Source organism: Lynx canadensis, chromosome D3, assembly GCF_007474595.2.
Source record: "Lynx canadensis isolate LIC74 chromosome D3, mLynCan4.pri.v2, whole genome shotgun sequence".
NCBI lineage: Eukaryota > Metazoa > Chordata > Mammalia > Carnivora > Felidae > Lynx > Lynx canadensis.
In genome coordinates this window covers 28,433,204-28,453,512 of record NC_044314.2, presented here as the reverse complement: position 1 = coordinate 28,453,512, position 20,309 = coordinate 28,433,204, and the positions used below count along the sequence as shown (strand labels likewise).

General features: G+C 47.3%; 1 protein-coding gene and 1 long non-coding RNA gene across 2 annotated transcripts in view; one reads left to right on the top strand and one right to left on the bottom strand.

Annotated features, from left to right (window-relative positions):
• The window catches only part of SLC14A2 (solute carrier family 14 member 2), a 53,038-nt gene that overhangs the window by 28,152 nt on the left and 4,577 nt on the right, over positions 1–20,309 (top strand). The window contains exons 10-17 of the mRNA XM_030336766.1: positions 10,733–10,855; positions 12,508–12,590; positions 13,307–13,466; positions 14,196–14,385; positions 14,739–14,867; positions 15,948–16,140; positions 19,144–19,291; positions 20,145–20,279. Coding sequence (XP_030192626.1) covers positions 10,733–10,855; positions 12,508–12,590; positions 13,307–13,466; positions 14,196–14,385; positions 14,739–14,867; positions 15,948–16,140; positions 19,144–19,291; positions 20,145–20,279 — 1,161 coding nt within the window. The remainder of the gene's footprint in view (positions 1–10,732; positions 10,856–12,507; positions 12,591–13,306; positions 13,467–14,195; positions 14,386–14,738; positions 14,868–15,947; positions 16,141–19,143; positions 19,292–20,144; positions 20,280–20,309) is intronic.
• LOC115528560 lies at positions 5,985–15,987 on the bottom strand. Its single transcript, XR_003973295.1, has 2 exons — positions 15,842–15,987; positions 5,985–6,179 (listed from the first exon to the last, which is right to left on the bottom strand). It is a non-coding gene; the product is annotated as an uncharacterized LOC115528560 (long non-coding RNA).

Sequence of the window (20,309 nt, the reverse complement as noted above, 5' to 3'; positions counted from 1 at the left end):
CTTCTCCAGCATCACCCACCCCTGGATCTATGCTGAGATTATTTATCATTTTCAGTTTTTTTCCCTTACCTCTCATTTTTGCAAGAATCCTTCCTTGGCCTCTATGCCCCACATTCCCAGTAATTCTATCATTGTCCATTTGGAGTTTACTACATATAGTGGACATGTTACTTTCTATCACTGTCTCCTCTATTCTGCACCTTCCCGTTTTGTTGTGATTCATTTGTTACTTGTTTAGAACCCTTGCTTGAATATTGAGTGTTTTGTTCAAATAATATGAGAGAATATGGGTGACGTGTTCTCAGACTCTGCACATCCACAAAGTTTCTTCGCCCTGCGTGTGAATGGCATTTTGGCTGGGGGTCCCTGGGCCCCAGCCTTTCCTTCAGCTGCCTGTAACCATTGCTCTTTATTTTCTGGCTTTCAAGTGTTACAAATAAAAACTCTGATGTCAATTTCATTATTTTTTTTCCTTTGTAAATAACCTGTTCTTTCTTTCTAGAAGATTGTAAGATCTTCTCCGTATCAGTGGATTTCAGGAATTTTATTAAGTAAAGCATAAGTGTGTGTCTTGTCTCATCAGTCCTGCCTTTAAATCTGCAACACTTAAATCTTTCTTCAGCTCAGCAGCTTTTCTTCCAACATTTGTCTGATTATTGCTCTTTCTCCATCCTTTCCTTCTTCTATATCCAGAATGCCTATTATCCACGTGTTCAGTCTCCTTGACCTCTGTTCCAGGTTGCTTTACCTCCTTCGCAGTTTTTACCATTTGTATTTTGCTTTGCTTTGAGATATTTCTTCCATTTGATCTTGCAGGTCACTGATTCAAATCCCAACAGTAGCCTTTCTTTCCTTCAATTCAAGAGATAAGTTGAATTTTTTAGCTGAAAAATTGTATGTTTCATTTCAGAAAATCTTAGGGATGGGGACCAAACTTCAATATCCATGTATGTTTATATTGTTTTGTTGTTGTGCCCAAGGCTACTTGCCAATTTTCATGAGCCAAGGCCCTAGAAATTCTGCCTTATGGTCTGACCTCATTCACTCATTCATCCAGAAGACATGTATGAGGAACTATTAATATGTTACTCAGGTCTCTACTTGACAACAAACCAGGAAAGAATCAACCCAGCTCCTGCCTTCAAGGAATTCATTTTATGGGAATTTGCCTGGCCAGGTGAATAGTCTCACCTGAGGTGATGATGAGGATAACACCACAGATTGCCTAAGTCACATAAGTTCACAGCACCAGTTTCATTATTTTGAGTGAATTATCTGGTTAGATTGGTCTGTCCAGGAAAAAGTATCAAGAAAGAAGGTAAGGGTCCCAAGAAGATTTCTATGCCTTGTCTCTTGTCCTCTATCTTGCCATTAGCTGATGCCCAAACATTCCTAGCCATCCCCTCAGGTCAGGACTTTGAACCTGTTAAAATATAAACAATCCCGGGAAGGTAACATAATAAGCATGATCAATCATTTGCATCTTAAGTTGAAGGAGTCACTTCTGAGAATAGGTTGGATGGAAAAGGAGGGGAAAGTAGGAAAAAAGTGGGTAGCATACTTTGAGAGAGTCTTTGGCAATGGAGGACATGCTAGGTGAGGCCAAGCTGGGTGAATGAGGTCTGAAGCCCCCTTATTTCATCAGAAATGAGGATGACACTGTTATATTTGGCTTGGAGAAGAAAAGAAATGGCTAGGGCCATGGCTATCTGCAGTATGAGGTAATGCACATGGAAGAAGTCAGCTTACTCAGCATTACTTTAGAGGGTAGAACAAGGACAACTAAGTGGGAATGACAAGCAGGCAGACTTTGAATCAATGGATAAGGGTGCTTTTTCTCAATGCAAGTTGTCTGAGAAATAGTCCTGTGAGACCCTGAGTTCCCTGCTTTGGCAATACAAGAACAAAGGCAGTACTAGACGCCTGTTGGAGATGCTTGCTTTGGGTGGGGGTAGACCAGATGACAATGTAGCCTCTCTCTTCCAACAATAGTTTCTGTGATATTCTGGCCCTGGATTCCTATAGAGGAATGAGAAAGAAGCATCACTGAGATGACAAAAAGTTAAGAATATGGAGATCAAATGTACCAAAAGCATACCATTGTTGCCTTTACAGATTTTCCTATAGCTTGGCCTTTAGCCACTTGGTTAGTTTACCAAAATACTCAACATGGTTGCTTGTGCAGATGCAAGTTGAGGGGCCAACATCAGCCAACTATGCCTTGTCCTTGAATTACTGTCCCCTATCACTCTCCCCTCTCGGGGAGTTCTTCTTTGGGTCAATCTTCTAAGATCTGCCCATTTGGAAACTCAAATCTTCATGGCCTGCATTTGTAGTTACATCAAACCCATGTGCCCCAGTTTGTTTATGCTTCCTATACGAGTCTGAGCTTTGTTTCCTTGGGTCATAAAGGTTGTGAGAGTCTGGGGGTAGCTATAATCCAAACTAGTTAGGAGTTGGCAGTTTCAGTGTGGGTATGCTTTCTACTCAATAAACCACAGTTTCATTTGGCAACTTGAAAGGCATTCACTTTTTATGTGAAACTGTTTTACTTGCCTGGCTTTTCCCGCCTCTTGCCATTCAAAGAAGATAGAAGAATCCATAGGGAACACTTCTGTCCCTAGTGAAACCAGAATTGCAAGACTCCAAGGAGAGAGATGAGGAATTGCTAAAAAAAAAAAAAAAAAAAAAAAAGTCTTTCTTACTCTCTGTAAATAGATAAGTAGGAGCCCCCAGCCCCCTCCTACAGCTGAATGGGCTGCTGGAACAGAATTAAGTAAAGGAAGTTGCTCTTTGGAGACCATCTAACTCAGCATGCATTTATTCCACCTAAACTCTGGCCTATTCTGGAAAAATCTGACCTCCCCAAGTTTAGCCCCTAGTAGTCAGTGCATCCCTCCTCCCTTTACAAGATTGGAAATGTGGAGTTGAAGGGACCCATGAGATCTGTGAAGAAAACTTCGTTCTGATGTGAATTCTGATTGAGGCTTTAAGGAAATAATCTGTAGAGATAGACAGATGTCTTGGGGAGCCGTGGTATCTGAGCTGCAGCCTTCAGTAAGATCTATCTGGGACAAGATTCCATCTTGATCTTCTGTCTCACAGGACAGCACTTGATTGCCCCACCCTTAGTGTGTATGACATATACTCTACATGTCTAAGTTGCGCATGGGCTGCATGTGAGCTTGTGAATGGCTCCTCAGAATTATTTCCTGTCTTTTCACACCAGTTACATGTTGTGCTCAGATGGCATATTTCCTGTCACTTCTAGGGCGGATGGATGCTTAGGGGTCTGGAGGGACTACACCATAAGAAGTTCAGGAACCCTCAGGAAAGACCAGAGCAAGAGGATAACAGATACGGCATGCAGGGCTGAGCCAAGGACTGCCAGCTGGGGAACAAGGAAAAGTGTCATTGGCAGACATCCATGGGCCCTGAGCTAGCAACACCAAAGTAGGGACCCTATGCAGGGGACTGATCTCTAGTCAGCTCCACACCTGTCCCTGGAATGTTGGGCCCTCCAGCTCCTCCCCCCTTTGTTTGCTTTCCTTCTTCAGAAGGATCTCCGTGATCAGGACCCCTCTTTGGCAGTTCTAAAACACCTGGCATGGTGGGAAGGGGGCCTTTGACGTCAGTGGGGAGATTGTCTACTCAGGTGTAGCTAATTTCCTCAGTGTGAGGTTTTATTTCTAAACCTGGGTAGGCCGCCTCACACCCCATCACTGACAGAGTATGTGTGTGTGTGCATGGTAGGGGTGCAGCAGGGGGAGATACACAAACCTGGGGCTGGCTGGGGAGGGGGTGGGGGGGGAGTGATGCTTGACCCATCATACCACAAAGCCAAACAAAACATGTTTAGATTGGGCCCCCCTCCTCAAACTCCAGCCCACCAGACCCCACAGCCCTATGGGATGTGGGAGGGCCATCTTTCCTAATATATAGACCTCAAGTCTTTTCTGGAGGCAGGAGTTAGGTCATGCCCTTCTTGCTCTGAGAGGGTCTCATGGTGAGTCCCTGGGACCCCCATCAGGAAAAGTCAGAAGGAGAACAGGTCTGAAATTTTCCACAGAACCAGAAGGACAGCATCTATTATTGGACTATGCAGAAATTTCCATCAAGATGCTGATGGCAATACTGTTCCCCAGCCTGTGCCCTGCCTATATGGGGAGTTAAGGGAGTTTATTGAGGTTGGAAGGCAATTGGCCCCCTGAGAAGACAACACTTAGATGATTACTTTAAAGGCAAGTGCTAGAGCAAATTTCTAATGAAAGGAGTAATTTAGGAAGGACAGGGAAGCTCCTACTACACAATCCCTCGCTCTGCCCCTTTAAAGGAAACCTGCCTGATCAAAGCAGGTGGGAGAACCATGGTAGCCAGAGCCAGTCCTCCTCAGGGTGTGTAGAAGGTAATCTTTTGTCAGGAAGGCCAGTGTGAGAGCAAGCTGCAAAAAGAAGATTTGTCTTTCCTCTCCCTCCTCCTCCATGATACCCTTTCTCAACTGGAAGACGTGTGCCAGGCATAGGATCAGGGAATGTAAAGTGAACTTACAGAGGACCAGCAAGAGGATGGGCAGAAGGGATCCAGGAAGCGAAGGGCTTTGGGTTTAGGGGAAAGTCCAGCATCCGGAGTTGAGGACCAGAAACGCCACTCAGTCTGAAAGAAGCTTCTTGCCACATCCCAATGGTCTAGATTCCTCCAACCCTGTGCAGAACGTCAAAAGGAGCCCAGGTAAGAGGTCTTGTGGGAGAGAACTGAACCATAGGTCCCCTCACCCCCACCCCAGCCAACAAGACCATCTGACTTTTCAAAGGAAGAGACAAAAAAGGAAAGGCTGATCTCTTTATCCCTTTCTTCTGTTGGGCTGTGGTGTCTGGGGAAGCTAGTCCTGAGATGGGAATGTTACTAAGTATTCTAAAGAGAGTTTAGATTCTGGAAGCTTCTAGCTGAAAGAGCTATTAAATAGGTATAGTTCAAAGCCCTTACTTTATAGATAAGGAAACCATGGTTAGTCCAAAGACCTGTCCAGATGATAAAAGAGCCTGGAAAAAAGTCCAGGGGTCCCAACTCACACCTCATGTGGTGATGGAACCTGGTTAATCCATCCACCTTCAATCCCCTTACTGAACTAGCTGCCCACTGGGTGAGCCTTCACACTATTTGTTATCCTTTCCACAATTTTGTGACCCATGGCTCTGACATCAGTGTGGTTCCTGGGGCAGCACCATGTGGACTTGAACTGTGGGAAGCTAATGCAGTAAATTTGAAAACTTCCTTCCCAGGCATCACTACCTGCTGTTTCCAGGGTGGAGGTACCTGGTCCAGGCATCTTGGCCCCTCTCCTCAGTACCCCTTCCTCAGACATGCCAATAGAACTAGACAATCTCAGTATATACAAACATCGTAACATCCCAACTTAACCTGTACCTCTGGTGCTCCTCTCTTACACAGCCATCTTAGATTACTGTAGACATATTATGTGTAGTACAGAGAGTGAGTGTTTCTGGAAGACAGATAGCCACCCCATAAGGAAGATTCCAGGATATTGAAGTTGTCTTATCAGAGAATGGACAACCTTGTAAGGCATGCAATCTCCTCCAAAACTGGCACCAAAGGATGTGAGCTTTGTGACCTTGCTGAGGGAAGGCTATCCTGTGAGGCTTGAAGATGCCTGTGGCCAGGCCTCTCTGCTAGCTGTCAACACCATAGCCTTGATATACCCCTTCTCTCAAACTTGTACAGCATCGACACCTTCCTTGAAGGCTAGAGGGAGAAAATTAGTTTACTCTCAAGTGCCAACTCTAAATAATTAGTATTGGTTGTCTGAGAATTGTGTTAAAAAGGAGTCTGAGGCTGTTTGGGGAACATATTGAGAGAGACTGCTATGACTAATTAGCTATGTCTGCCATAGATAATGGAGAGAAGGGAGGCAGAGGAAAGAGGATGTGGGGCAAGGGGTATGGAAACACCGCTACCAGAGAAGAAGCTGGTGTACAATGGCCCAGAACTTTCCCTGGCCTTTTATTTGGTGTCACAGATGGAATGATACACAGGTGGGTTTGGAGTGGGGGGTTGGGGGGTAACTCTTATTTTGGGAGGAGTAACAAATGGATCTTGATGGTAGGTTCCAGATGTTCCATATGTTGGACATTGTAAGTGATGTGTGGATGGCATCGATCCACCTGCAGGAGACAGTAACACCTGTTCAAAATCTGAGGAAGACAACTTGTAGAAATAATTTTGGCATGGGCCTGCTTGATTAAAGATTGACTTTCAGTAAGATGGACTAGATCAGTTTTCATCCTCTGAACGATGTCATACATGGTTTGGGTTTCCTCGGTTCCTCTCAAAGAAATTCCAATAGGCTTCAAAATTGTATTTGACAGCCTCCTCTACAAATTCTTTTTTAACCCTGGTATTTGAATGGTTGACATTTTCTGTACGTTCGACGTCAGTAGAGGCATAAGTACTATGGGACACTGCTCTCCAGAAAGTGTTTCTGAACAAATACTGTGGCTCATAACTGTTCTTTCCTTGTGTGAGTCAACGGGAGGAAAGCATTGCTGAACTCTTGCCCATAAAAACACAGGATGGTGGCAATCCTCGAGGGCGGACACAGTGCCCCTGAAATGGCAGTGCGAAGCTACATGCATTGGGATGCTTAATAAAGCTTGTCAGAGCAGGAGAGCCGTGGCTCCTACACAAGGCAGGCAGGCCGAGGAGTTAGTGAGCCGCTAAGGTTTACCCACGGGCTATGAGGGACAGAGCTTTCCAACCGTGTACAGCAGAGCACACAGAGCTGGGCTGGCAGAGCAACCACTGGCCCCCCGAGGGGCCAGGTGGGCCTGGTGGGGCTGGAGTCTGAGGGCCTACGCTCTCTGGCCATAAACAACATTATCTATTTACTGCACCGTGCCACACACTATTTTCTATGTGTGCCATGATGTTAGGGGCAGAAAAAGTGAGTTATGAACAAAATTGCTCTTGGGCTATAGAACACCCAGCCCCACCTCTGAACCACTTAGGGCTTTGTGGCCACCCAGAAGGAACCTGTGGAACATGCCGGTTATTGAAAACAAATCCTATCAAGCATGATCTCTGTCTTCAGTGACCTGTTTCTTTCTCTGTAATTAACCGGGTTCTTCCAGCCACTCTCACAGTATTCCTGGGTTTCTGGTTGGTTGGTCATAGATGGCCAAGCATTGTATCACCATTTATAAACTTCCCTTCTTGTATCCAAGTACCACGGAAAATAATCAGCTCTTACCCTGTGACCTGCAAAGCCCTACACAACTCAGCTATTACCTCTGTCAACCAATGAAAGACTCTCACCTTTATTTCAGTATTTATCAAGCATTTAACAATTATGACGAGACGTATTATTCTTAAAAATAGTTCACACCCTGAAATATCCAATGATTGTTTGTTATACCATTCAGAGACTAAAATGTGTAGTATAATTACCCCTCATCAATTTATTCAGCAAATGCTTCTGAGTGCCTACAGAATACCAGGCTTATGGTAGGTGCTGGGGGAGCCGAGACAATCAGGTATAACCCAGGCTTCCAAGGACCTCACCATCCTGTGAAGGTGACAGACAAGAGCACATAATTGACGCTTGACAAGGTAAGAGTCAGTGCAGGCAGGTATAAAATGCCAGGTGTGCACTGGGACCAGGAGCCCTTCTGACTGAAGGAGGCAGAGGGTCATGTGCCATCCGAGGGACGTGGCCTCACTGAAAAGGTATCTGATATGTGAGCCCTGCAAAAATGTTTCCCAGAGCCTTTTGTCTTATCTTCATAACAATATGAGATCGAAATGGAGGGTACCCCTCCAAAATATCTGCCATAGTTCTATAGATTGAGTTTGCAAGGGCTGCCTATGGCATCTACACATTTCTTTCTGAGAGCCATGCCTGCATTGGAGAAACTGTCAATGAAAAACGCCATGCAGAGATGAGTGAGCCTGGTTCCTGGCCAGTGTTACTGTTGTTTTCTTTGTATCCCCCACCACATCAATGGAACATTTATTTTTGGAACAGTTGATAGATGTGTTCATGATATTCTTGAAATCGCCTTTATCCATTATGAAAGTCCTGGGAATCTGACCCAAAAGCAGCAGTAAACTGCTATCCCCTTATCTTTAAGTATTTTCACAGCCGCGGGAAATGTGTTACTTTATCTCCAGTCTTCTTGGTGGCAATGTTCCCGCTTTTCTTTCTCAACTGTTATCCAGCACAGCCAGAGGGGCCACTGCCCTCCACCTGGAGGTGGAGCCCAGCACCCCAGTAATACCCGTGTGAGACCCAGAGCCAACCCTGTGTCGGGCCATATGTGATGCCTCCTCCCCAGCTCACCCTAAATAAAGACCAAAATAAGTTGCCAAGGGAAGGAAAGATACTTCTTGTTTTTGCTTTTTTGTGGCTGGGACATCAACGCTAGGAACACATAGTAATATGGGCCCTGCCCCACTTTCCTGGGACCTAAGCAGGTAGCAGAATCTGGGAGGCTAAAAATGAAGGGCCAGGGCATGAAAGGTGAGCCAGACCTTCTGCAGCCATTTATAGAGCCTCAAATCGGGTGTCAGGAGAGCTGGGAGCAACTCCTGGCTGTGCTATGCTTAATGAACGGTGTGACTTTGGTAAGTTGATATTTCTGGACACAGGAGGTAGAGTGTGATCTTGAAACTCCATGCAATTCTCGGTCTAGGAGGCTAAGGTAAAATATTCCTCCGCCCAGGAGTGGCTGGGGCAGCTGACACTCCACATATAAGAAACGAGAAGCAATGGGCCAGCAGAAGGGCCCTTCTAGCCTGGCAGAGGCACACTTGGGATGGGTGCTCTGGGAGAATGCCCCACTTTATCAGGTGATGTATGATACCCCCTTGTCCCTTGGTGCAAAACCTGTCTGCACAGGTGTCCTATAGCAGGCTTATGTTCCAGGTGTATCTCAAGCATGGGATCGGGGTTGGGGCGGGGGGGGGGGGGGGCTTCTCCAGCATGGGAAGTTATGGCCCGATGCTGACCCACAGACAGGATGCTGAAATAGTTTCTTCCCCACCCTGAGCCTAGAGGAAATGGACATGGTTGCATGTTTTACCTTTGAATCTGAGAAGATAGACAAAACCCCTCTCCTTGCTCATATGTGTCCCACATACTCTCTGATTGTTGGTCTTGCTATATTCTAAGCTTTGCTAAAGCCATTTTTATCTGAGAAGTGTGATCTAGACCAGTTTTTCAACTTCAGTGTGCACGCAAGTTAGCTGGGGATCTGGTTTAAAAAAGATTCCAAGTCGGTCAGTCTGAGATGGGACCCAAGAGTCTGCATTTGATGTCCGTGGAGCTGGCCCACAAACCAGACTCTGAGCAACAAAATGCAGAGGAGAGGGTTGGGGGCTGAGAGTCACATAGCTCACTGTTTGTAGGTAAGCTTCAGAAACCATGCTGAGCCTCAGTTTTCCAGTTTGTGCAGATAACAATGCCCAGGTGCTATTCCAAACCACTAAATCATCTAACTCTAGAGTCCACTGGAGCTGCAAGCAGAAAGTGTTAAGGGGTGCCTAGGTGGCTTAGTTGGCTAAGCGCGACTTTGGCCTGGGTCCAGATCTTGTGGTTCGTGGGTTTGAGCCCCATGTTGGGCTCTGTGCTGACATCTCAGAGCCTAGAGCCATTTCAGATTCTGTGTCTCCCTCTATCTCTGCCCCTCCCCTGTTAGCACTCTGTCTCTCTCTCTTTCTCAAAAATAAGTAAACATTAAAAAAAATGTTAAAGAATGTGTTAAAGCTGCATACTTGGGGACCACCAAATACTCCAGCTGATCAGTGTGGGGTGGGCACAGGAACGAGCATCCCAGCAAGCCGCCAGGGCGACTTGATGGTGTCGATTCTCAGACCCAGCTTTGAGAAACCCTGTCCCAAGTGAGCGTGCTGTGCTCCCCCATGTGTGGAAATCTGAAATAATAAAGTTCAGCAGAGGGTTTATTGTAGCTGGTCATAGCCCCAGACCCTTACCTCCCCATAGACTCATGCTTGTCAAACTTTAATGTACACAGAAACAGCTGGGGAATCTTGTTGAAGTAGACTCTGATTCTGACAGTCCAGTGGAACCTGGGATTCTGCATTTATAACATGCTCCCAGATGAGTTTGATGATGCTGATCCCAGGACCACATTTTGAGTAAGAAGAACCCACATTAGTGATTCTCAACCCAAGCTACTCACTGGAGCTATCTTTTAAATAAAATGGGCATTTAAAAACTTTAATTTTTTAAATTGGTCCGGGATAGGGTTCCTGCATCTTTTAAAGCAGCTGGTGGTTCCAAAGGGCCGCCAAGATTGAGGAGCTGCCACACACACGCCCTGCCACAGATGGCGGACCAGGCACTGGCTGAAGGGCAGAAACGGCAGCCAGCTCAGGTCCACCATCCACGCTGGCCAAGGCCCGGTTAAGTAGGTCTTAGGGTAGTTTCTTGCTGGAGTAATAAGGCAGACTGGCTCTTGACATGTCTATGGTCTGTGATATGGTTTCTGCGGGGAAAGGAAGTGGATGTTTTAGCGGGAGGAAGGGGGGAAGATGCTGCTTGCATCCAATGCACCAGTGTGATTACTACTGCAGCTTCAGAGCACACCGCGCCTGCCTTTCCAGCTTCTGCACGTGATTTTCCCTGCGCTGCCTGCCTGGCTCTTTCAGGGTACGGGCCAGGGCAGACACCGACCTGTCTTATTTTGCCCCTGGCCAGGTGTTGGTGGGGAGCAGCCAGCCACAACCAGCCCAAGGGCCGATGAGGGCCCAGAAGCCGTGCCCCCCAAGCCCAGGAGCGTGTTCCACATCGAGTGGTCATCCATTCGGAGAAGGAGCAAAGGTGTGCACTGCCTCCTCCTTGCTTTCGGGTCCTCAATTTACTCATCTCTAGAATGGGGGCCATGGCAGTACCTACTTCATAGGGTAGTAGGGAGAGACATGAGGACCAGGCTCATTCTTACCACACCCAACCTCTGACCACAGCCATGACCCCAGTGTCTATACCCTCCCAGGAACAGGGGGATGCTGGAACTGGGACAGGCAGCCGACTCTATAGGCCTTGACTATGTATTGGCATCACCTGCATCCCATCCCTGGCGACACCAATCTAATTTGTCTGGGGATTAGCCAGGGTGGGCATAAGGATCTCTCAAAGCTCCCCATGAGATTCTAATTTCTGCCAAGCCACAAACTACTGATGACCTACAGGACTAGAGGTGAAAAGTTTTTATCTACAGCAGCGGTCAAGATATCAAGGCCAAGGAAACGGAGAGCCACAGAGGGAAGGGGGCTCCCAAAGGCCAAGAGGGGAAGGTCCAGAGGGCAGCCAAAAATGAGCAGGTGGCGAAGCCAGGGGGGAGTCAGGGGGAAGCGGGGGTACAAGGAGTCTTCCCCAATCAGATTCAAAGGCAGCCACGTGAAGAGCCAGGGCAGAGGGCCAATCTAATTTTGCCCCTTAAATCTCAGGGAGGGGAACCAACTTGCCCAGAGTCACACAGCTGGCAAGGGACAAAGTGGGGGAGGACCTGTTAGTGTCCTTTTTACAAACCGCGTGCTTCCCAGAAGCTGCATTAGTGATATTCTTGCATTTGCACTTGCGCATCTAGGCCTCGTTGTTTCTCACCAAAAGTGGCCATCCCAGAGACACAGGCCTGGGGTGGTGTGGGAAAACATCACACAAGATGGAGAGGGCATTGAGCTAGCTCGAGGACCCTGTAGCCTGGGGGTTTGTATTTGACAGGTGCCACTAGCATGTCAAGGAAGACTGTGTGGCTTTCTTCTAACAATCCCCCTCCAAACATCCTCTATCACTGTGGTTGGGGGCCGAGGGGGTGGGGAGCACTAGCAGAGTGTGCAAAGGAAACTGAGATATGGGTTTCGTGGGAATTGCTCAACAGAAGACAGAGGGGGGCTTCACACACAAGCAGCAGGTCCATCAGGGTGCCGTGCACCTGGCCTCAACGTCTAGAGGAGTTTTCTTTGCTCCCACCCTTTCTTTCAAAGATTCCAAAATTAGTTTGTTTCTTCTGCATAGTGTAACTTCCCAAAAACACTGTTATTTGCAGCCCCTGCCCTTTCAAAAGTGGGCACATGGTGCCATTGATGCATCCTTCTAGCGCTTAAGTTCCCTGAAAGCTCATGAATTCAGTGGGAATGGTCCCTTCAGTCTGAAAATACAGGGTGTTGAGCCCAGCCTGCCATTCTCACACTTGACCAGAAGAGGGAACCAAAGCACCAAGGCCGAAACACTCAAGTCTCGGAACTCCCTAAATTCCTGTATAAAGTGTCCTGCTTACATGGGAATATACATTTTTTACCCAAAGTGAGAACCCAAATGGGTTCTTGACCAGTAAAATGAAAAGGGGTCTTCCAGCTGCAAGATAACAACAGTTCTGGGCTTCCTCAAGTGGAGTAGGAAAACTGTAAGAATTTGCTGCTAATACGCCAGGGTAGAGGTGTCCTAATTGATGATGTGCTTTCTTTCAACTCCAGTGTTTGGAAAAGGCGAACACCAGGAGAGGCAAACCAAAGACCCTTTTCCCTATCAGTACCGGAAGCCCACGGTTGAATTGCTGGTGAGTAAAGAGTGGCCTGAATCGGGCAGGGTCCTACAGACACAGAACCTGCAGCAGATTAGGGAGAGAGGGCCAGAAAAGATGTCTCTTGAATTCATATTTCCAGAAACATAATTACCTGGGATAAAAATGTCTATTTTTCATAGTCTACTTTATAAAATTTCATATCCCTTTTATTTGAATTAGTTATCTGTCTTCTCTAAATCTGGCATTCAAGCATTTGGGAAACAAGCTGGTACCAATTTTCAAAAACAGAATCTTTATATGTTTAATTTTATGGACAGTTAAATTTTAAAGACTAGACATGTTGGGGGGTGTGGAATAAGGAATAAGTTCACCTGGAAAGAGTGTGGTATAGTAGAAGTAATGGTTTAAATAAAGAGTCTAAAGATCTGTGATTAAATATCAATTCTGCTGTTTGACCTTGACCTTTGCCAATGAGAACCTTCCATCCATGCCCTAGCCCTCACCCATAGAATGAGGATAAATACAGTATCCTGTTGTACTGCAAGGTTGTTGGCCATATTAAGTGAGGTAACATGTCAAACAAGACAAAAGGTGTTCTAGTCTACAGAAACACGGAGATGATTAAATAGCAATTTCTCTAAATAGCAAATGAAAATATTAGCTTGGCCCCAGAGCCAGCACAAGTGTCGCTTCTCAGGGTGAGAAACACAGGATGTGGGAGTGTCTTTCTGTCTCTTGTCCCCGGGCAGGATCTAGACACCATGGAGGAGAACACTGAGATAAAGGTGGAAGCGAACGTTTCCAAGACTTCCTGGATTCAGAGTCACATGGCCGCCAGTGGGAAGAGGGTCAGCAGAGCCCTCAGCTACATCACAGGGGAGATGAAGGAGTGTGGTGAGGGTCTTAAAGGTAAAGGTCCTGGGAGCAAAGCCCTTGACCCTACCCCTAAAGTGTCACTTCCAGCCATCCCCAGAAGGCACAGTGCCTTCTTGATAGACTAGACTTGAGTGCCATTTCGGTCTTTTAGAAGGGACAGGGATTTTGCTGGTAGGACACAAATGCAGTCTCTTGGGGTAGAAATACAATACATGTCAGTGTATGAGCTCTCATTTCTGAATGTTAGCAGCTGTGCTCAACAAATATCCCATCAGGGGATGGGCATTTAGGCATGGGATTCTAGAGTCAGCGTTCTAAAAAAGTGCCCACCCTACAGATGACTCTTGGAAGAATTATATCTACTATTCAGATAAGTTCTTTCTAGGAATCTTCCCAGGGCTCAGGCCATGGGTTTGACACCCTCTAGGCAGCAAAAGAATTATCTTTTTGGATATGTCTTCTTGAAAATTCATGCCCCTATCACGGAGACATAGATAGCTCAGGGTACCTTATCCCCACTGCTTGAAAAACAACCTAAAGACCACAACCAGCTGGTGATGGGTCTGAAGAGTTTTCTGGGCAGTGAAACACCCTCTTGGGTTCTTGGTTTACCCTCTTCTGGGGCAGATGACAGCAGAGGCTGGTGCCCTGTGAACCCACATTGGACATGGAGCTTCCCCGACCCTCCATCCACCCACTGAAGTCTCCCCCAGGGCCAGCACACCTGAGCATTGACCGACTCCCTGCCCTGGTTCATTTTAGACAAATCCCCAGTGTTCCAGTTCCTTGACTGGGTCCTCCGGGGCACGTCACAGGTGATGTTTGTGAACAACCCCCTCAGTGGCATCCTCATCGTCCTTGGCCTCTTCGTCCAGAACCCCTGGTGGGCCATCTCCGGCTGCTTGGGAACTGTTGTGTCCACTTTGACAGCTCTCATCCTGAGCCAGGACAGGTAAGTTCCAGGAGACCCAGGGTCCAAGCATGAAGCCAGAGGTCGCTTCCCGTGGGGACCATTTCCCATCTCCTCACTGCTGGCCTCCAAGCTCAGAAACTCCTCAGATTAAGGACACTAATAACTAAACACAACCATTCCCTGATTATTTGGTAACATCTACACACTGTCCAGGGAAATGCAAAGGGTTGATGTCTTCCCTTCCCATTCCCAGAGGAGCCATCTGCTTGAAGGTGTATATGCAGTCAGGCCCCAGCTGAGGAAAATGTGAGTCAGAAGGAAAACCAAGAAGGCAGTGGCCCTCCTTAGCCCTGGGGAGTCCCCCCTTCACCAGCCCTCCTCCATCCCCCCAGGTCCGCCATCGCAGCAGGACTTCACGGCTACAACGGGGTGCTGGTGGGGCTGCTGATGGCTGTGTTCTCAGACAAGGGCAATTACTACTGGTGGCTTCTGTTCCCTGTCATCATTATGTCCATGTCTTGGTAAGTTTGCTCCTAAGGCTGTGGGTGCAGTCAAGGGCTGCCAACCTTTTCATCCCACCTCCCCAGCTGTCTGTCTAAACTCAATTTTAAGGTGGCATTGACTTAGCTTTCACAGAAACATCCACTGGAAATAACTGCTAATGTCATACAGCGACAGCACTGTGCCAGGTGATCTGCGGGCACTCTCATTACCTACCATTCTTGACTCTTTTTTTTCTTTTAATTTATTTTTGAGAGAGAGAGAATGAGCTGGGGAGGAGCAGAGACAGAGGGAGAGAAAGAGAATCCCAAGCAGGCCCCGTGATGTCAGCACAGAGCCTGATGTGGGGCTTGAACTCACAAACTGTGAGATCATGACCTGAGCCAAAACCAAGAGTCAGATGCTTAACTGACTTAGCCGCCCAGGAGCCCTTCTTTACTCTTTTTTTTAAGACTTAACAGGGTTTCTGGTCCTACTCAACCAGAGGACAGAGAAAGGTGAAGAGCCACCCTACAGCTTCCTGTCAGTTTCTGGAAACCTTCTCATTCCTCCTGCCTCCCCCCCCCACAACCAGCTTTTTCCTGTCCTTAGAACCCCCTGACCAGACTGAGACAACCTCCTAGGGTGGGCTAAAGGACCAGCCATCAGACAGAGCCCTCAGAGGATCAGGGCTCAGCTCCCCTTCTCCTCCAGAAATCATAGGACACTGGATGGAGGCTTGGTACTCTTAGCTGCTCAACAAACATTTGTTGAATGAATGGATGAATGGACGAATGAATGAGACCCCCCTCCCTGGTCACTCCCCCAGCTTGTCCTCTCTCCTCATGCCTGAGCGTGGGGCTATATGACTTATCAAGGAAGTTCTGTGACCCCTTGCCTTAGGTCTTCCCGCTTTCTGAAATGGAGCCTGGGCATCTGCCCCATCACCGTGCCAGGCCCATGGAGGGGGCCAGAGGGAGACCTGCTCAGGGCCAGTCGGGCTCAGAGAACATACCCAGTGGGCTGCTTTTCCTCAGGAAAGTCCAGGGACCCCTCTACTCCTGCTCAGTCTAGTGTCAGGGCCGGAGCTTCTTGAACAGTCTCTTGTGTTTCTGTTGCAGCCCCATCCTCTCCAGTGCCCTGGGCACCATCTTCAGCAAATGGGACCTCCCCGTCTTCACGCTGCCCTTCAACATCGCTGTGACCCTGTACCTGGCAGCCACCGGCCACTACAACCTCTTCTTCCCCACGATGCTGCTGCAGCCTCCATCCTCCGTGCCCAACATCACCTGGTCAGAGGTCCAAGTGCCCTTGGTAGGTAACACGGAAGCCAAGAAGGCAGCGTCTGTCCAAATGCAATGTTAAAGTGGCATTTACTGACTCTGCACATCAGAAGCATCCACAAGTGATGACTATTAACAATAATACCATACAAGGCAGTGGACATGCAGTATCTCATTAGCCACCATCCTTTTCCTTTCTCTTTCTAGAAGCTAACAAGACTATTTCTGGTGCCACACTGTCATAGCACCGAGGAAAAAACTGAGGCCTGAGGTCACACAGCTAACTAGTGAAGAGCAAAGTCAAGATTAGCACTCTAGGGGCGCCTGGGTGGTTCAGTCGGTTGTGTGTCCGGCTTCGGCTCAAGTCATGATCTCACGGTTTGTGAGTTCGAGTCCCACGTCAGTCTCTATGCTGACAGCTCAGAGCCTGGAGCCTGCTTCGGATTCTGTGTCTCCCTCTCTCTCTGCTCCTCCCCCGCTTGTTCTCTCTCTCTCTCTCTCTCTCTCTCTCTCAAAAATAAATAAACATTAAAAAAAAATTTTTTTAAAGATTAGCACTCTGGCCTCCTGACTGTTGGAACTGGTTTCTTTCCTTTTTCCTTTTGGAAAAAGTCTTTTTGATGCTTTCTTCCAGTTTTCATTCAACTTACATTGTCTATTTCCTTCCATCAATCTCACTGAACCATTAAAGGCATACATGTCACACAGCCACCTGTGGGCTAAAGTCTCTGTTCCAACCTCCAGAGTTGATTCCATTGGCTTTCCAAGGTCACACCATAAAGTGCAGGTGTTCCTCCATTAAGAAACGTCTATATATCAGAACTTTTAATGTTTTTTATAAGTATTTTGTATATAATGCTGGCCTCTGGAAGTCTTCCAAGATAATTAAGAAGACGTTTTGTCTGAGGTTCTCCTGCATTGCATTACACTAAACTACCCCATGGTCTGGGCCCACTCTACAACTTTGTTATTGGCAATTCATCATCTAACCACAAAGCCACTTGGGCTTGTTGAGGACCTTTCAGAAATAATGATGCCTAGTTTCATTTAGCATTTCATAGTACACAACAGCACAGCATGGTAGAAAGGACTGTGCATTTACACTAAGGCACATTATTTAGTAAAAGAAATATTTGTGTTAGTGTTAGCTTCATCCTTGTTGATTCGTGTGTGTGTGTAAGAGGACCCTCATGAGCCAGAGGTGAGAAAAGGTTGGCAATTCACTCCATAGGCTTCCTTTCCATGGTATTTACCCCAGCAACATCTCTTGAAGGCATAATCACTCTAAACCGTTGGCTCTGAGGAGCTGATGTTAGGAAAGGTAAGTTTAAGACATTTTGCATTTTCTGTGCCACATGTTCAATGGAAAGATATCTAGGCATTTTGTAGAATTGAAAAACAGCTAGGGAATCCTGTACAAATATTTTAGAACCCCCAAGTTCCAAGAAAGAAAAATTCAATTTTTGGCGGTTGCCATTTTAAGAAGTAACTTTCTAGGGGCGCCTGGGTGGCTCAGTCGGTTAAGCATCTGACTTCAGCTCAGCTCATGATCTCACAGTTTGTGAGTTCGAGCCTCGTGTCAGGCAATGTGCTCACAGCTCAGAGCCTGGAGCCTGCTTTGGATTCTGTGTCTCCCTCTCTCTCTGCCCCTCCCGCACTCAAGCTCTGTCTCTGTCTCTCTAAAAAATAAACATTAAAAATTTTTTTAACTTTTTGTAAAAGTAACTTTCTAGCCAATTAAATGGATTATAATAAGGACTAATATGTTTCGTCTTTTTAACCATTCATGAGAGCCTTGAGTGTTGGGGAAACAAGTAAATGTCAGAGAGTCTAAAACTCCCAACAATGTTGAAACCCCATGAGTTCCTCAGCTCCTTGGCCACTGCAGGGCCCCCTGGAGGGTGTCACCAGCTCAGGACTAAACTGCTCAGCACCACTGCCTCTGTATGAAGCTCTCCCACCTGCCCACCCTGACCCACGTGGTAATGCCAGAGCCCCCACCCTGTTCTCTGTTCCTGGGGTAACAGAAGACGGAGTCTGGAGGGTTAGCCCACTAGGCCAACCCACAGCCCCTTCAGTGTCCTCCTGTGTCCCCACACCCCCAGAGGGCATGGGCTGAGAGAAGAGCTGCCCCCTCCTAATATACGCACACCCTCACCCCAGGACTCTGTTTCTCCTCAGCTCACTGTCTGAGGGGTAAGACATACCCTGGTGTCCCCTGCGTGGCCCAGAGCCCCCTCCCTTATGCACTTTCCTAGCTCAAGGGCCTTTGGCCAACCTTCCAAACCATAGGACCCCAATCCCAGTTGCTGGGGAAGGCTGCATGCCCAGGATCCTTTTCTGGAACTGCAAAACACATGTGCAAGTGCCCACAAGGCAGTGGACCCTGGCCTCATCAAACCCTTCACGTTTGCAGACAGGCCCCACACCCCCTGAGATACACGGAGGCCTGATGCAAGCAGGGACTCGTCTATCAGTCACCGTTTACTTGGCTTCTCAATCAAAAACGGGCATACCATGATACTGCCTTCTCAGGGATTCTTCCCTGGATATGAGTCCAGGTGTTCACCCAGACCGAGCTAACGTGACCAGAGCCCAGACACCTTATTCTTGGAAACACAAAAGACTACTCTTTCACATGATATTCAGCCTTTTGGTCATAATTTTAGGGGTTTTTTTAGTGTTACAGGAGAGCTTTTAAACCCCAACTTTGATCAGACATCTCCTGCTTTACTGATGAATAATAATACCCTCATTTGAAAAGTTTTTAGTGTCTCTTCACTGGGGGTTGAGTGCCTTACACTCATGTTTCTAAAGAAAGGAAACTGAACACCCTAAACTCCTATTGTTCTAAGAACGCAAGATTAAAACAATAAGGCTTGTGTTCCTTTTAGAGTTAACCTATTTGGATAAAAATGTCTCAGAAACCTGTTGCGAACTGTTGGTGTACAAGGCTTGGCACGAATCTTTTCCAGCCAAGGTTCAAGTTGTCTCTTCTGCCTCCTTAACTGCATGTGACCCTTTGCACCTGCAGCTCTTGAGAGCCATCCCTGTTGGAGTCGGCCAGGTGTATGGCTGTGACAACCCCTGGACTGGAGGCATTTTCCTCATAGCTCTGTTCATATCTTCACCTCTCATTTGCCTACACGCTGCGATCGGCTCCACCATGGGGATGTTGGCAGGTTAGTGTCATCACTTCTGACGTGTTAATGGGCCATACGGATGTTAGTGTCTCGAGCCAGCTCCGAAGAAAATGGTGACAGGTGTTTTCGATACCCACCTCCCCACCCCCACTTATTCCTACAAACTTTCCCCCCTTCCATTGTACCCTGGTTTCCTACTTTGGGCGCCAGTGCCCTCATGCGTTTCTGAGCAAAAGCTGCCTTCCCGAAAGGATTCGGTGTTAGTCAGTTACACCTTAGTATAAATTTAAAGTTTGGAGAGGTTAATTCCAGTCATGTTTGTATTTTAAGTCTTGTCTCAAGGGATGATATTCCACTAGAGAACACGGAGATATCAGTGAAGGAGCGCCTGGGTGGCTCAATCGGTTAGCGTCCAACTCTTGATTTGGCTAAGGTCATGATCCCAGGGTCATGGGATGGAGCCCCACGTTTGGCTCCATGCTCAGCATGGATTAAGATTCTCTCTCTCTCTCTCTCTCTCTCCCTACCTCCCGCACCACTCGTGTGCTTTCTCTCTCTCTCTCTTAAAAAAATATCAGTGAAGAAGGAAAAGTCCTCTTTCTTGGCAGGGAAAGGAACTTCTCTGCTTTAAAAGGCTGCAGAGTCTATACTCAAAAGGCTCTCTTCTACCTATAACGGCATCACCACTAATACTCATGTGACTCTATGGCCATTTGTTTCCTTTAGTTATCTTTTCACTGAATAAAATCAGAAGTTCTTTTTTATAAATGCCTAAGAGGATGATTGGTCTGGGCTTTGGGAACTATGGTGGTTTTCAGGAGTGGCAGGCGAGCCCCACGAGCCCCCCCCTCCCCGCCCTGAACTCAACACTGATGCCTGCCTTCTCTCGCAGCCCTCACTATTGCAACGCCCTTGGACTCCATCTACTTCGGCCTGTGTGGCTTCAACAGCACGCTGGCCTGCATTGCCATCGGAGGCATGTTCTACGTCATCACCTGGCAGACCCACTTCCTGGCCATCGCCTGTGGTAGGGACCACCACTAGCTCCCTTTGCACC